This window comes from Clavelina lepadiformis, chromosome 2 (assembly GCF_947623445.1).
Source record: "Clavelina lepadiformis chromosome 2, kaClaLepa1.1, whole genome shotgun sequence".
In the NCBI taxonomy this organism is placed as follows: Eukaryota; Metazoa; Chordata; class Ascidiacea; order Aplousobranchia; family Clavelinidae; genus Clavelina; species Clavelina lepadiformis.
Window position 1 is genome coordinate 15272139 of NC_135241.1, and position 18134 is coordinate 15290272.

Sequence of the window (18134 nt, forward strand, 5' to 3'; positions counted from 1 at the left end):
GCTGTCAATCACTACAAAGTTAGCTATTTCCACAATTATTGTATATAGCGTGCTGACCCTGTGGTAACGGTTAATTTTTCTCCTGCAGTCAGCAATAAGCATGTATAGCGAAAAATCATTAAACGAGAAAAAAGACCATTAAGAATCCAACAGAAAATCTACAAAGTAGAAAATTGTTCCATTTAAATTATGCATGCGCAATGTGTATTGTATAGCCTATACGTGGTAGAAAAAGTACAATACTTGTCAACCTGAATTAAATACAACCCGTCAATCAGCAAACTTCCTCTATAGTTGCATTATTTGCTACCAGCACTTGATAGTACACTCGCTGTGTAGCGGTCACGTGGTTTGTATGTGGTGGGCTGACTATCACGCGTATCACGTTCAATGTTTCGACTCATTAATTTTAGGAACCTACGACTTACACGCGCGAGTAAATACGATATACTACTAGTTTATGTTCCTGAAATAATCGATCTCACATTTTGTGTTTGTCAAATACTAAAACAAATTTGCAACAAACACCAAACATGATAACGTGTGTACTCTGGACATGGTATACCAACAGTACAACTAAATGTCTTTCAAATCTAAACAGATTTTCTTGTTTTATTACGACGTCATACGTTCGGGCTCGGCTCGGGTATTAAGAAACAGTAAAATCAAAAGCACTGGTTCTCACGAGCCCAAGCTTTTTTCATATCTTCACATACCTAGTTTACACGTTGAAAATAACCTACCTGTGCTATTCTTGTAACATGTGTTATGCAATCTCCCTTTAAACACTTCCAGTCCAACTACGGCATATATGATAATTACAAAAATAACTAAAAGTGCAATATGCAACAGTGGTAACATGGCACGAAGAATGGCGTTCATTACAACCTGCAGACCTGTAAAAGAAAAACATGCGAAACGGTAACATCAACATAAATATCAGTGCAAAGTTATGAATTTATGCAACGATGACATACGTCATTAATTATTACATTAGGTTAAGTGGGCTGAATATCAAGTATATGAGAAAAACTCACTGGGCACGCCAGAAACGAGGCGCAAGGGCCTAAGAACACGAAAAGCTCTGAGAGCACGTACTTTATCAGCACTTCCAACCTCGGCAAATTCGAATGCTAAGCTGAACAACCTGCAAAGGTTAAAGATTAGGATCATAGGATGTGTCAGTCAACGAGAAATCAGACAAACATCAGCAAGCTAATTGACAATCGACACATGGTAATAAACCTAAAGTAAGCCCTTTGTATGTATAGCATGCTTTGAAATGTAACACAGTGTAATTAGGTGATCTCGCAATGCATTTCTTACATAAAAGCAGCAAATTTATTGTGAGCGAAAATAACAGCTTATAAAACGTTTCGAGTTACGATTACATCCACGTGGAAGCGAAGTTATAATTGATAGATTTTTACTAACATTCTAGAAACAAACATTTATACATTATTTGCTTTCATATAACATTGTGTTATTGTACGCAAATATAGCTCTTATATTTACTCAAAGGCTACATTACCGCATTACCGATTACATCGACAAGCCGTAAATCATAAATCGATCAATATCAGTAAATACACGCAACACTAAGCGGTTGCTGTCTAAATACTGTATTCTGTCTACATTTCCTATCCCTAACATAATATTGAATTAGGACAAAACACAAAAGAATTTTTAAAGGTTAAAATTTCTGTTCGTTTACCCAACCACCACAATGGCGAAATCGAGAAGATTCCATCCATTTCGCAAATAAGCATTTGGATCAAATATAAAACCGAAAGCTATAATTTTCAGAACTGACTCCACGGTAAATATGCCAAGGAAAAACAATTCCACCTTTTCCTGAAAAAAGTAAAATTATCTGTTTGTAATAACAAATGGCAGATAAAGCGTTATTTGTCACTGCTGGTAACTCTTTAAGCGGCACTGAAACATGACGCAGTGTATACGAGCGGAATGCTTCTGTAAAGTTTCTACGACTGGAACGGCAGTCACGGTTTCTACAACCTTCACACAGAAATTCCTCAGTATGCAAGTATATTGACAGCAGGAATTAAACTTTCGAAACAGTTTTTCTTTGTTATAAAGATTTATACACACATAAACATCTCCAAATGTTTATAAAACAATATTTGCAGTTAATAAGGTACAAAGCTAAGGTACAAAAAATACCAATTTCATAAATGTTTACAAATTTTTTTATAGAAGAACTGCAACAAATTGAAAGCGATTAAAACAATTTTCAAAGTTTTATTTTTAGAGTAAAACATAAATAATCAAAACTTGTACCAGTATTTCGTTGGTTTTGTTTGCATCAGTATTGGAATACGGGATGAAGATGGCAAGAGCCACACAGTTTGCGAAGATGGTCATTAATATAAGAATGTCAAAAGGCCTGAAAAGCATTTATCTACTTTAGTTGCAACCACTCCAAGTATACTGTATTGATCTCTATAGGATGTTTGTAACTTTTGGTTATATACATATACTTGACGGCAAGATAACCGCAATAAATATATACAATTACTTTGCTTCTTGGTAGTTATTTCTGCAAGAATTTACTGCAACATGTTTTAACGTGCTGCTATAACTACAAGCTTTAATATCTGTGTTTTTCGTCAGCATATACGCAAATAATCTTAAACTATCAATTGTAAATGGCAGAGGTTGTAAGTAAAGATAAGTGAAGCTTTGTTTGTTACTCAATAACGTTTACTTACAGGGGAGTATATGTATAGTATACAGTCGTCAAATGCAGACAATTAAATGCGCAACGGTGGCTAGCCACCTCCTTTCGTACAGCTGTTCGATCTCATTTAGAACAAGGCTGCAAGTAACCGACGGAGTGACTGCGGTTTTTTGGAGCGAAGTATTTTTTAAGTCTCAGCTTTTTATGAATATTTAACGTTCATTTGCCGTCGGTGGCCACTGCACTTCTAGACTATCTTTCAGTTTTCTGAAATTTGCTCGTGTTTTCAATCAAATGTAGGTTAATATTATTCCACAAGATCACATACAACATAAATGTCACTTATTAGAATCAGGTTTATAGTTTCCAGAAACAAATCTTAATAAACCAGTGATGCTATTACCAGAATCCTTTCTCGATTTAAGCTTCATCTAGTCACTAACCAACCACAGAAAAAATTTCAAATCATTACCGTTATTGTATTATTTCTAATGCATGTTGCACTACATGTCCTTTTTACATATCCTACTAAGTAATTCTGTCTACTGTTTTTGAATATGTTCTCCGAGACAGTATGAGCATTAGCAAACGTTTGTCATAACATAGCAATAGCATCAAAGACTATTTCAGAACAAAAAGTATTCAAACGTTGAAAGTATGAAGCGCAAGTACAGTTGGAAGTGAGGGTATTTTACATAAGCCATTCAAAGTCAGGAGTAAAATTTGATAACTAAAGGTCATTGTACAAATGAAATAATGCAACAAGGCCACCTACCTCCATTCCACTATTTTAATGCATGCCTTTCGAAAAGGATTATTCAAAGGTAAACAAAGCAGAGATGTTTTGGCTTTTCCTATGTCTTGAACCATTTTCCTTTTCTTACTCGTTCCGTGCATAACTTTATACTGATCTCTTGCAGCTACAATGACTTTACTCCAGTCAACGCCCTGAATAGTTCCACTAGCTCCTCCACAGTTTCCAGGATTGCCAGGCGGAGCTCCTTCTCCAGCGGCGGCAACAGATACAGCTAATGAAGCTACTAGTCCGTTAGCGGTTTTGCTGTTTTCTTCAGTTGTGTCGGCACTCGCTCCTTGAATTAAGTCAGTAGATAAGTGGAACGTTCTGTATGAATCTTCTTCGCTTTGACATGTAACTGTACCACCAAATGAAACAGTGCGAGCTTCAGGTCGATTCGGCTCTTGGATTTCCGTAGTTCTGTAATTGTGCTGTTTAAGTCCTCCGCGAGCAGGAACTTCACAACCAACTGTAGTCGGTTCATAATTCAGCCCTGTGATAAGAGACAAGTATTAAAGAGGAAAAACGCCCACATAAAAACAAGACCAGAAATCCCGCGAGACAAGTACTGAAATTCCATAGCTGACGATGCAATGGCAATTGAGTTAATCATTCTCTATGGGATACGGTGCTATTCTATAAGGCCATGAATTAATCGGGAACAAATAATTAACAGTTAGAGGACTAAGCAATTGTAGTAGGCAGACTAGATTAAACCTAGGACAAGGTTGTAGATTTGTTATTTTAAACGCTATGTTTGTGGAACCAAGCTCATGCGAGCGTAAATACTTAGCCGCTTGACTACAACCGGTTTTAAAAAGCAACTAATCTATATTTTTTATCAATTGTTAGTTAATGGCAAAGAAACTCAGTTGGATGAACTTAACCATATTGTTATTGCAACCACCTACATTTTTTAAAATTAAACTGCAATAGTTTGAAATCTAAGAAACATAACGTTTTACTGTACAGTAAAGTACGGCAGCCTATTCAAGAAAGTATCCAAAACGAAACAAACATAAGCGAAAGGAGCCTATGTAAGTTATAAAAGAATACACCATGCACTACATGAGTGAAATATGCAACGCTATTTCCCTATGGAAATCTGCATATTCAAATCTAATTTTCTCGGTTGAGTTTTTCCGATTTTCTACCATGCAATCAGCCGCTAAAATAGTTACTTCTGTTACAGTTAATAAATCAAAAACTTCAATCAACCAATTAGTTCCACTCAAGTTGTGACACTCAGTTCTTGCGCAAAGTGGTCTAGTATACAAGTGCACAACCACGGCATGCCTCTGTATACTAGACCCCAGCTACTCAAATTGTCAGGTCATCTGGTTCTGCACATGTATACTAGACCCGCGCAAAGATATGTTTTCTTACGAATAGCTATTCTATTCACTATGCTATTCTTTCAAACGCCTGACCGATAGGCCTGGTAGATTAACGAACATAATGCTATCTGATCAGGCGCACACAACCGGACAACAAACTCCTGAGTTACAAGTTTTTATCATGCCTTACTTTCTGTTTTGAAATATACACAACCAAAAATCTAAACACAGTCAATAACTACTACCATAAACTATCAAACAACCGTTCAAAAATCCAATAAAAAACATAAATACTTCTGACCATATCAAAAACAGTGTATCACTGAAGGCACTCCATTGCGAGAACAAAGACCAATATCTTCGTTAAAATCGATTTAGCGCTGATTGCCTCACGTGAAAATCCAATGCTACCTGCTTACATACATATACGATCATGACGTTATATGACGTTGGTGAATGACAGTTAGCGCCATATTACACCAAATGCGGCTTTATTCATCTTAAAGTTTACGACAAGAACAACAGATAACTTAGTGACAACTCATTCATTTAATGGGAATAAATTTTGTCGTAAAATTTGACTTTATAGTTTATACCAGGGGTGGGAAAACTTGTTCAAAAAAAGAGTTACTAACGGAAAACTACAAACACTAACGAGCCGCAAAATCAGTAGTGTCACTACAAATACGGTAAACAATGCAAGTTTTACATAAAATAGCTTCAGCTAGAAGAGCCAAAAAAAACACGCCAGCGAGCCGCATTTTACCCACCTTTGGTTTATACCTTCAACGCTAAATGCTGCACTGCCTTGTACTATAGTGACCTAATAAAGAGACCTACTATGACTACCGTATTTTCTTGAATAGAAACCGCCCTCGAATAGAAACCGCACGATTTGATTAAAAATAAACAATAGAAGCCGCCCTCGCATAGAAGCAGCAGAAGACAATGCTGAAATCGCTTCGGTGTAATATAAAGGCTGTCATTGAGAACTTGCACATGCGAAAAACAGCAGTTGTCACATTACAGTAGTGGTCGGATAGTAATAGAATAAAACCTTTTTGTCAAAAGAGAGCGCAGAATTTTATTGTCAACTAATCAACACTACCGGTACTTCATGTAATAAAAATAGAAGCCGCACAAAGCGTTCAAAAATAAAAAATAGTAACCGCGGTTTCTATTCAAGAAAATATGGTATCTGTTCCTGTAACAACGGATAAGAAAAAAGATCAATTTGACATCGATTTCAACTCGGATTGCAAAATTAGCTTGTGGTGTGCAACGCTATTATATCCTGCTGTTACCTTCAGTAATTAGCAGACTTTTACTTACATTTGTTGGCAAACAAAACTACTTTATTGACGACCACATTTCTGTCATTTCTTTCTGCGTGCAGCGCTCGACCGCATTAGTAATTTAACATTTATGGTTGTTGTTTCTAAACCTTGCTGTCATGCTACAGTTCACTAAATTTTCAACAGCGTACCTTAATCAGTGCCGGCACATGAAAGAAAACGAACTGAGCATAAACAAGTAGACATACAGAACAAAATCCTCTTCCAACTCCACAAATTTTGATCATAAAAAGATCTCTTGATGTATATCTCACAACCCCTCAAACATGCACATTTGCGTAGTATTTAACATTCGGTCTTTACGGATCACTTAAGACACTGAAATTTTACACTTCGATGCACAAATTAAGCAATCTTTAAGTCTTACCTGTAAGCAAGCATATCGAAGTTACAAGCAGATTCACTAACGCACTGGTAATCGTTTGTCTCCTCAGCGGAGTTTGTCTTGTCTGCTTAATCACTTACATGAAATAATTATATGTAAGTAAAGCAATTTGGTAACTTCCAAAAACAAAAAACATAGTGGAAAACAAATTGAAAAATATGAGGAACAAAAACTGAAACTTGCTTTACGGCATTCTGGTTGGTCGTCCATGTCCTTAACCTCTGCAAATATTACACTAGCTTATAATTTTTAAAGATTTAAACTCTCACAAACCGTTCAACTAGATGAGTTCAAATGGCGGTCAGTATTTCACCAACTATCTGATGTTTTGGGGAGTAACCAAAGGTTATTCAAGTTAGATTACATTTCCTGGTTTTCCATTTCTTGCTCACACCTATGAAACGTTGACTACAATGCTAGACCACGCATGGCTGCTGCTTTGTTGATGGTGAAATGAGACAGTCTAACAGAGCTGTAAGTGACATTGCTTAAAACAAATATATGTCTTTCGGGTACTGTCTTAAGTCACCGCTTTTATGATGCTTAATATGACATTGACTTAAAAAAGTTCCAGTTTTATGACTATCTTATAGTTGCTTTTTGATAAAATTGTGTCCGGCTGCTGTATCTTGATTATACTGCCGAAGTACATCATTTAAGCATACTTGACCGCTGACTGTACCATAACTATTGTCAATTGAGAAAATTCGTTATCAACTGCGTGCTAAACTTAAGAAAGTTGAAACAAATTTCTTTATCTTTTGTACAGCGCGTTAGAGATATTACGGTACTGATCGCACAAATGGCACTGTGTTAGCTGGCTCAAGCGACAACAGAGAAAAAGAAAAGCAAAAGCAGTCAACAAATCATAAACCCGTTTCAAAATTCCTCTTATGAATGTTTCCAGAACCAGGCGCCTAAAAGGCAAAGGCGCTTTTTGTGACAAAAGTCTCGTTGCGAAAGCTATCCTTACACAGCTGCAGAGAAAACAAAATACAAAATTTGCCAACGGCTTTGCGGTGGCTGTATAATTTGCTCATATTTTTAGTTAAAACCTGATTTTTCCACCTTACGGTGTATGATAAAATTTAAAAAAATACTACATCCCATCGATAGATTGTTACGTCGATAGTAAACTTAGACTAAATCTGCCATAAAAATTTTTTCATGTATAACACAAGCACAACAAAGACCTAAAACGGAGTTGACAGCCTTCCAAGTTAACAACAAATAAGAAAACAAGACGTGAGCTAAATATTACCAGCAAAGTGCTCACTTTCCCCAACACCGAGGGTCACTATAAGCAATCCATCTAATGCCGCTTTGACAGTGACTACACAACCGGCGAGTTTCGGCTTGGCCTGCCACTCCAGTAGCAGCAACCTTGGCCATCGCCTACTTCACTGCCGAGCACCGAGCACCGAGCACCGAGCACCGAGCACCGAGCACCGAGCACCGAGCACCGGCCTGATATCGCAGACTAGCACTACAAACACCCACCACACCAACACTGCTGTTAATTGCGCTTGTTGTATATTGTGACTGGATACCTGCGTCCCTCACCATTCCAGTCATTGGACCTGCGATGTTTCGCAGCGTAGCAGCTACTATCTCTCGCCGGACGATGAAGTCATCATACCGTATTTTCTCCTCTTTATGCTTTTTGCCCACATGTATAAGCAAGCCCAACGATTAAAATCTAAACACCCATTTCGTCTGACAGCGCTACTACTTTTATATCCCATTGGGCAAACCATTCCCGTTTAATATTCCGGCTTGTTTTGTAAAACATAACTGGAACGCGGAGTAGCAGGAAAGCCTGCTAAATTTCACAAATCGATTCCCAATGGTGATTCCCGCCCCATCAATCTTTGCTGCATAATATGATATCTTGAGTAACGGCTTCATCGCTTAAAAACCGGTATCGGTCAATTCCGCTCAACTCTCTAGAGTCTAGAGACAAGGAAATGGGAAGCTCTGTGTCAAATGAGTGTGGCACGGAGGAAAAAACGCAAACCATAGCATTTTATCTTATTGCTCCATCTACCATGCTACCATGTTGAGCACATGGTACGCGCGTTCTGGATGATAAAGCACGGCCCAGTGGCTGCTCTACTTTGCCCCAACACCTTGTCTGGGCGGACGAAAAACGCCACCTTCTATACGATGAACAAAATTTTCGCTCCCGGCTGGAAACCATAATGTATGAATTCCCTATGTCAATAGAAAGTATAAAGACAAAAACCTACAACATGTTCTAAACGTTTGATATCATCATCCCTCTATCACAGTATACGCGTTGTTTTTGTATATGGTAGTGGTTAGAAGTTAGACAGGTCGTTTTAAGCTTGTAATATAATAACACTAGCTGTTGTCAATAAAAAAATTATTTAAAGTGATAAGATTTTCGCCTGTCAAAAAAACATATAGATTTCTATATTGAAGTGTTTTGGCAGTAGGCGACAGCGACCAAAGAAAATATTGCTTTAACAGCACAGTTAAGAAAACGTACGACATTAAGAGGTATCTTTTAGACTAAAAACTATCACCAACCGGCTCAATGAAAAGGAAGATTATGTGGACTTAAAAAAATTATGCTTCTAACCATTTTGAAATTTAATTTCAACCGTAAGCTAGCATTTATAACATTTGTAAAAACATTTTGTAAATATAATAGATTAATGGAACAAAAAAAAACAAAAATTCGGTTCTTATCAATATCATCACCACACTCGTTATTCAGACCAAATAACAGTATATAGACCAATACTGCTCGAAATCGAGTCAAGTCTTTTTACATGAGACATATTGCAAATGTTGTATTTGCTGCAGCATCTTTTACACGAAAAGTACCGGTACCGAGTACCGACAAAGTACCAAATACCGGAACCGTTAGTACATTTTTGCCAAGTACCGGTAGCGTTACCGACGGTAATTTCTAAGTACCAACTGCCCACCTCTGGATATCGATGTACTCTATTAAATATTTGAACGGTTGCTAATCTTTCCTGCCATCTAGCGGTAATTTAAATTTTTGTTACATCACAGTAAAAATCTTCTAAAACAAGTTTCTAGTGTTTAATCAAGAATTTAAAAAAGATTATAAACAGAATCATAAAGAGAAATAATCAAAGCAATATCAAAAAATATTAACATCACATAACAGCAGAATGTTGTATACAAGCCTGGGACACCCCTCCATCAAACTATGTTCTTACAATATATATAGGTTACTGTGTAGTTTGAATAAGAAAATGCAAGCAGACAAAACTGGTGAAAGGATCATAATCGGTGAAAACTATTCGCCAAGAACATTCCTCAGTTCGACCATGAGTTAAAAGGGGTGATGAGCTAGTTACCGATCATTACCTGGTTCTCTGCGAACAATGTGTCCTGGAACCTCTGGCACCCCCAAAGATCTCATAAAATCAACAGGCATTATAGAATCAAGAGCGAAGCCTTAGAAGACAAGGATGTAAGGAAAACCTTTGCGGGCAGTATGTCAACTAAATATAAAAAGCTTTCAGACTGCAAGAAAGACCTTTAAGTAAAAGTGGAACTGCCGCTGTTTAAGCCTGACATGTGGGTGGAAACGGCTCGGTGTGGCAAGGAAAACTGAAAAAAAGCATCCCATGGTGGAATCAAGAGGTTATAAAGAAGAAGTTCGACAAAAGAATGCTGCCTACAATGATCGCAGAAACATCAATTGAAACACAGTCTATGTGGTTCGAGGAAGAAAGTAATGACATTGAGCCCTAAGTTACTCAAGTTGTAAGATCCCTGGAAGCTGGTAAGACAGCTGACAGTGATAAAACCCGGCTTGAAATGGTGAAAGTCATGGACCGAGAAAGAATCATCTGGCTAACCCGTGTGTGTCAATTAAGTGACATAGAGTTTAAGTAAAACACCAAGATGGCAAATGGGTGTTATCATCTCTATTCACAAGATTAGTGACAAGAACGTAATTACCGGAGCATCTCTCTGCTTCGTCTACCTTGTCTAAGGTAATGTCTGCCAAACGTCCTGATATGAGATGCCGTGAAAGAGTTGAGTCACATCTTGAGGACACACGTATAGTGTGGCTTTGGTCTTGGTTAGAGCACCTGCACAACGGATCAAGTTTTCACTCTTGACTAAAATTTCAAAAAGTCTCATAAGTACGCAAAAAAATATTTACTTGTGCTTTAACGACCCCAACAAAGCGTACGATCGAGTGTCACACTATTGCATTAGACAATAGGCTTACAGCAAGAGTATTGTATGGATAGTAGCTTAATATATAGCCTATAGAAGCAGTCATTAAATCATTGATCACTGTACAATTGCATTGAATTTTGCGTCGTTTTGAACAGTGTTAAGTCAAAACTGTTCACTGTGGATGTTGGGCTCCGCCAACATTGTGTGCAGTCACCTTCGCAGTTTCCAAGACTTAGATGAACAGTAACAGTTTGGGTTAAGATTGCGGCATGGTTGAAAACAGTAGGATCGGTGCATCTGTCATTCGTTGTATGGAGATGATCTGGTTCTCGAGTGGGTTCTCAATCCGATTTCTTCAGAACCAGATTTTCAATATTCACTTGATCGTTTTGTAAATGTTTGCAATGATGCTGGGGTAAAAATAAGCTTAAAACTGAGGTCTATGCTTTTTGAACAAGTCTTAGAACAAGTGCTCACTGTAAGTGTACGAAGAAGCAGTCATGCAACTGTAGACGTAGTTGAAAGTACAGTCCAGAAGAGATGGAAAACAGAACATCAAATTTGGAAAACTAATACAGTTATGTGTGAGCTCGTTCGGTTGTCATGAAACAATCTTTCTTAGACTGCCGAGCTCTGAAATTTTACATTAGTTTTCTTTTCAATTTTCGCCTATTGTCATGAAGCTTAGATTATAACCGAAACAGTACGCTAACGTACGCATGTTTTAGAAATGGGGTTGGATAAGGTTCATGGTGTAACGTTATGTTTGTCACACTGACGGGGAAGAACTAAAGGTAAAGGACGGGTAGGATAGCAAGAGGTTAAAAGGTCGCGGTTTCCCAACCAAAAACCGGCCTTTACGTAGTCTATAGGCCTTTCAGGTTTCTTTTACTGCGTTTTTTATTAAGATTTTCTCAAATTAGACACTTCGTTGTCTGTGAACTTAAGTTTAAGAACCCCTGTTTTAGCTGAACTGACGGACGTGGCAAAGGACCGAAAACTGTTTAGGGAGCTACTAAAGCTGCTGCCCTTCTATACAATGAGTTCCGAAAATAAAGATATGCATTATATATACAGTAATCAACTTAAATCGGCTTTATGCTGTAGCTGTAACAATCTTACTGACTAGAAAAAAGAAGTGGTGTAAACATCTGATTTACAGCACCGGTACGTCGCACAGCCAGCTACATTTCTTTACGCCAAGTAAAACCATGAAATAACAAAGAACAAATCCTATTTCAGTGTTAAGGTATTATGCTTGCTGGTAATGAAACCCCCATTGTAAAATGGGAATCAATAGAGAAATGTATTATTTGCGAGTCTTTTTTCACTTTTGGCATCGGTTTAATATACTCTAATGGTCAAAAATGAAAAGCACAAGCTACACTAATTGCCTTTTCCAAATTAAAGTTTTATTAAGAAGATTTGTTCTCATTAAAATTTAATATATGGATTAAACGTTATCTTGGATTTTACAACTAGTGCCGACCAGTCAAATATATTTAACTTAGCCCAAATGCGGTTACTAAATTCAATTCACAAAAAGACAAAGACGTTTTAAAAAACGACAACATAGCCATATACCACTGATACACAACATTCAAATTACGGAGTATTGGAAAGTCAAGTTAATGATTCACAGTAATTTCGAAGCTTGTAGTCATATGTCAACCAGTTACCTAAGAAAGAACTGGAGTTGCCAAAACCGGCGATCTGCCGACAGTTTTTCATATTTCATTGTCAGAGGAGTAGATGAGGTCACAAAAAAGGTTTGTTCATATTCAAGGTAAAAAATGACTTCTGTAAACTATTTTTAAAATATAGGTTAGAGTTAGAGTGTTAGGTCCACCTCACAATGCTCTTAGCAAAAAACATGTAAACAGGATAACGCACCCAACACCGGCTACACAATATATCGATCGAGTGGCTAACATAGAACCATTTAACTAAAAGCAGCATATCGGACGACTAATCAAATAAAGGCAGCAGTATGGTTCTTTGCCAAATGTTTTAGCGTATACGGAACTATGGCCGCTAGAAAAAGATCAATTAAAAAGTGGAAGTCTATCGGGAGCTTTCATAGACCAGCCGACGATCGCCAGGTGCATTAAATTATCTCCAGTAGATAAAACAAACCTCACATTAAACCTCCATTTTCTGCGTATGTTGACGTATGAAACGCAATGTTAGGTACAATATGACATCACCAACTGTTATACACTGATCAGCATAGCAACATTTTACAACATAGCGTGAAAATAAACTCTGAAACTAGTGCTTTAGATTAACCTTTTGTACGTATAGCCAAAAACCTCAAAATGCTAATTGTGCTACACAATATTTAACAACATATCTTACCAGTTGATGCTGTATCTGTATCCATGGTGCTAACACAGAGTGATCTTCTCCTTTGTTTATGCAACTTTGGACTTATTTTCTATAATCCAGTGGCATGTGTATTAAAACTTGGCATGGCAGTGTAACCTTGCATCACATAAGGAATTTTCAGGCTTAAACTGAAACCGGACTTTCAATTTCAATCGTAAAATCGTTTCCACTAAAACATTTCAGACACAACAGATGAATATAATAAAAATCGAAAACAAACAGTCCAACGACAAAACGTCTGTAGGCATAATATCCCAACGCAAAGCTCAAACTTATTCAAGTTGTTTTTAACAGCATACATGACTTTGTGGAAGATTGTAGCTATAGCTCTATTTTCTTGACATAAACTTTGTAACCATTTCTTCACCTGGAATTCTATTAGTAAGGAGACGTAACGGTGACCTTAGTCATATTTTGCAAAAGTTGTCATTGAATCGATTGCCAACTAAAATCCAGTTGAAGTGAACCTTTTCTTGGTGCTGCTTACAACTACATACTCTTCTTTTTATATAATAGCATGCGCATTGGCTGAAGGCTTTGTCATGGCCTGCATGATTTAAGAAGCAAGCAGAAGGTTAAGCGGCACAAGGCATTTTGCTTTCAAATGATTTATTACTAGTGGCACTTGGACTTTCTGACATCATGTCGTTACTAATACCATGCTTTTATAAGCAGCCCTGGCGCCTGTTGATCCTTATCTTAGTTATTGTCAATCGCCTATCTTTGCGCATGCCGTGTTCTCGTTGTCAACTGCAACGAATGACATAGCTGTAACATTTTACAATTTCATAAAGCCTTTTCACTATCGCTAGGTATAGGTCTTATTGATATTCAGAAGCAAAAACTTCCAAAACACGGCGCGTGTAGTACAACCTCCGGTAAAAAATATCAAGCTACAAATTTCCGTTTTCGACTGAAATGGAATTGTTGATTATGGTATTTTGGTCAAGTAATTTTTTCAGACTTCCATGTCCTGTGTTTTGTTTCCATTACGTTTTAATTTTAATAATTATTTTGCAATATTCCCGGGTGCGTGAGCTTTGCTGTTTTGAAGTGACCTGCTACATATGTCGACATTCATATTACTTTATTTTCGCTTTGCTGGCGGGGGTATTGATCCAAACAGAATTTTCGGATTAAATTCATTAGAAGGACGATGTATCTGTACTTTATAGAAGTAGTGCTTATTTTCACAGACAGGATTTCCTCAGACATTCAAAAAATGTAGATTTTAGACAGCTTCTTATTCATTTAACTATTTTAGCTGTAGCTTCTTGTCTTTGAATTAAAATGTTCTCCCACAGTACCTTACTCAACAAAGACTTTGAACAATATCCTTTTTTATAATGGTCTTTCTTTCAGATGTAATTACGTGAAGCAAAGCATCTATCACTTACAGTAAATCTGTCATGCCTAAAAAGAGATCTTATACAGTGGGACAGCTTGGATAAACAACAAAACTTGCACACACATAGTTCTAACGGTTAGTAAACAAAGCTCATTTGCTAAAACCTGTAATTAGCTGCTGCAATTTTAATTTAACATGTCAAATGGCAATTTTTTACTCCATAATTTAGGCTGCATAACGGTAGCCATCCATGGCCGACAGTACTGCAATGTCGCACGATTCAATGAACTCATCTCATTTCGTGCTAACAGCGCTAATCAATATGATGCGAAACGTCAAGTATACAACACAATCCGCAAAAATGTGCATCGCGCTTGATGGGTTTTTGGTCGAGCTAGTCAATAATCCGTAATATTTAAAACATTGAGTACAACCAAAATCATGGCCTTGATATGGAAATCAATAAAGGTCTCTTATTGAACGACATGGGGAGCGCGGCACTTACCGGTCTTGGATTATCCCATGCGTCCAAAACATGTCGATGAAGCTTCTCAAAGCATGAAGCCTAAACTACCTTCCAGGGGAAGTGCATGGTATAGGAACTGGAGGTTGGCGGGTTTGTAACGTTTTCCCAAAAAACTGTTTCCATACATAACAAGTTTGCACATAATACATTCCCGAAAACTAAAAATCCCGCAACAATCCAAACTTTCTGCAGTGCTGATGTTGATTGAGTGGTAGGAGGTATTAACGCAATCAGACTATTGTCATTTGATATTTCCTGATCAGAAAAATGATTTTTCGGAAAATAGGCAAATGCTTGGTTTTGCTTTACTTACTTAGACCATCCAATTATTTTGCAAATTAAACTCTAGAATTTAAACGATGGATGGAAGCTTAACTCCAGTCAATGACCAAGTGTTGTTGAATTATTCAATTCTATTCTGAGTGTGATTGTGGGCAGCGGATTAGTTTTTCACTTCACTATAAGCTACAAGGTTTAGTGCATTAGAGTTCTAATAAGAAGATCTTTTATGATTCTATACTTACATAGACCATCATTTCATCAGTAAATCAGCAAAAATGAAAATCAAGTCAAACAAAATAACTGTTTCAACATAGGCCAAAATTAATTGTCAACAATTTGTGTGCGCTGGTTTTGATCACGTAGCAAATGTGTGTAATTGCTCCAGTGTAATAATAACGACATTATAGATAACACTGTATCAAATACTGAGATGTAATAAAGCTTTACATCATGGAAAACAATAGAGGCCTAGGCCTACAACAAACCGAGATTTTTGCAAGTTAAAGAATGGTATAGTATTTATAAATCTTACCTTTTTCAAAGGTAATCACTACTTGTTTACAGAGTGACTATTTCACCCTAAGTAGGTCACGCAGCCCATAGTTATAGGTAGGCGGTTAGCTTAGGAGCACGGGTATGCAAGAAGTCGATTTAAGCTATTTAGGGTTTAATTGAAGGCAGAATTAGATTAGAAAAAAGATTAAGGTATAACTTGCTATGTTATAACATTTAAGTTAAGTTTGTCAGGTACTCAGGTTATTCCGATGGAATAGTGACAGCCATTGTCAACAAAATTGTCAACTTGCCTGAAAATTAGTTACTCTAGTCTACAGTCTATATTATTGCAAAGTTTTTTCTCCAGGACGCCTGTATTTACTGCCAATTATCCTTCGATTTTACGTCAAGTTGTTATGGACTTACTCCTCTATTTAATAAACAGTATCTACGACTAGATACATTGAAAACGCTGTCAATATTTACCAATAAAACCGTTTGAAGACATCTTTGATAATTACGTAAATAGAAATTTATCACTCATAAAATTTACCACAAAAGAAACAACTTGCTTAACTCACTAAAATTAATGTATACAGTAACATCTACAGCCTTGGTTATAACAGGAATACTTACATTATGTTATTTAACAATTCTTTACTACGAAATTTTTCCATAAACTAAATGTTCTTCATCATAAACCTCCAGTTGCTACAGTAATATACTCATATAGTTGAAGCTGCACTTCAAGATAATATTGAGCAATAACTTCTAATACATTGTGGTACTAACACCAGTGTCTAATATTCTTAGATAGATACAGGATATATCTTATTCTATAAGCAATCGAAGCTCAAGCATTTTTGTTAATTTTATCGATCCATTTGTCCTGGATAATAATTAAACCGTCGGCAGGTAATTCGGAGCTTAACAGATAACAAAGTAAAACGGGATGCCGTTATTTCAATTTTTTAACTGAGGTATCGTAACTGCGACAATTGAAATTCAAACAATGGCCCGCCGAGAAAGTTTCAATGCGACCAAAATTTTGGATAAATTCTTTCAGACCTCTCTAATTCATTATTCCAAATGACCTCAATAGAACTGCTGGAAAAATCGATAGAAATGAAACTAAATTTTCGTTTCTGGTCACAAGTTCTGCTGTAAAGAGCAAATTAAGTTCTCATTTTAATTCGTTTTGCAACTGCAACAAACGTTGAAATGTGCTTTGCAGTGACGGTTCCTATTTTTCGATCCTGTCATTCAGATAACAAAGTCGAGATGATAGGGAACATTTTCACCAAGCAATATAGCAAAGCTTTTTATGTACTCTTTTGCAGTTCGCATGACATTCCTAATGCACATGCTTGCCGAAAACAAACTATACCAATAAGCCAACGGTAGTATGCGTATAGCACTATTGGGTCTTATTTTGTATATAGGTATTACCGTATTGGTACATATAGTGAACTAACATGGCCTTGTTTGAGCAATATATTGTAAATCGATTTCATTGTAAAATCAAACGAAACGTCATATAATGATTTAAAGTTATAGCCTTTGAAAGTATGTGGACTTTTTCGCGGAAAATTCCACAAGTATGCACAAAATTACAACATAGTGTAGCCTTTTTTCTCCGGCAACCTGTTCATTTCAACCAGTCAGCGGATTCTATACTATAAAGGACAATATACTTTGCTATATCTGCAGGTATATACCATTAGATAATAGTTAAATATAATTAGATATTATAATAACTGTAGATAGATTATAAACCTTTATACTTTGGCGAACAGACGAAAATTACAAAGCGTTTTTTTGTTTTGGCGTAAAAGATACATTTGCAATAAAAGGTATATTTTTAACCCTACAAATATATAATTCAAAATAACGAAATTAAGAGATGATTGATATATAGGCAAAAAGCCCGACGATCGCTTACCGCAGATACGAAGTACGTGTTCAGATATTTCTTTGCTGCATATTGTTCGACCTTGGTAAGGTTTCTTTTCCTTTGGTTCTTCTTTCTCTTCCTCTTCTTCCAAGAGAACTTGATACATATTTACCGTTTATTAGACAATAAGTTACTTACATATTTATTCTAGATATACGAGTATCAATATAAATATACATCTTCCAATGTGTCGTAAATTGACGCCTATTGGTGTGAATGCCCAACAACGCCAGATGTCATTTCTTTCCAAGCCTGCTTATAGTCTAAAGTGTACGGTGTTCGACTGTACGTACTATAAGGTAGAGCGTTTTCTATAACCAAATTACTCATATATTCATTACAAGTATACTGTAACTTGTGAACTTTCATC

General features: G+C 36.7%; 1 protein-coding gene across 4 annotated transcripts in view; it reads right to left on the reverse strand.

Annotated features, from left to right (window-relative positions):
* The window catches only part of LOC143445758 (voltage-dependent L-type calcium channel subunit alpha-1D-like), a 37398-nt gene extending 19495 nt beyond the window's left edge, over positions 1–17903 (reverse strand). For 2 of the 4 annotated variants that reach the window (XM_076945066.1, XM_076945065.1), the window contains exons 1-6: positions 17753–17903; positions 3477–3990; positions 2302–2407; positions 1715–1854; positions 1038–1147; positions 744–896 (exon numbers count right to left, since the gene is read on the reverse strand). In XM_076945066.1, coding sequence (XP_076801181.1) covers positions 744–896; positions 1038–1147; positions 1715–1854; positions 2302–2407; positions 3477–3990; positions 17753–17870 — 1141 coding nt within the window. In that variant the 5' untranslated portion in view covers positions 17871–17903. Of the gene's footprint in view, positions 1–743; positions 897–1037; positions 1148–1714; positions 1855–2301; positions 2408–3476; positions 3991–8124; positions 8165–13129; positions 13320–17752 lie in introns of those variants that run through there. The other 2 variants (XM_076945067.1, XM_076945069.1) reach the window with 2 other exon arrangements.
* Between the last annotated feature and the right edge of the window lie 231 nt (positions 17904–18134).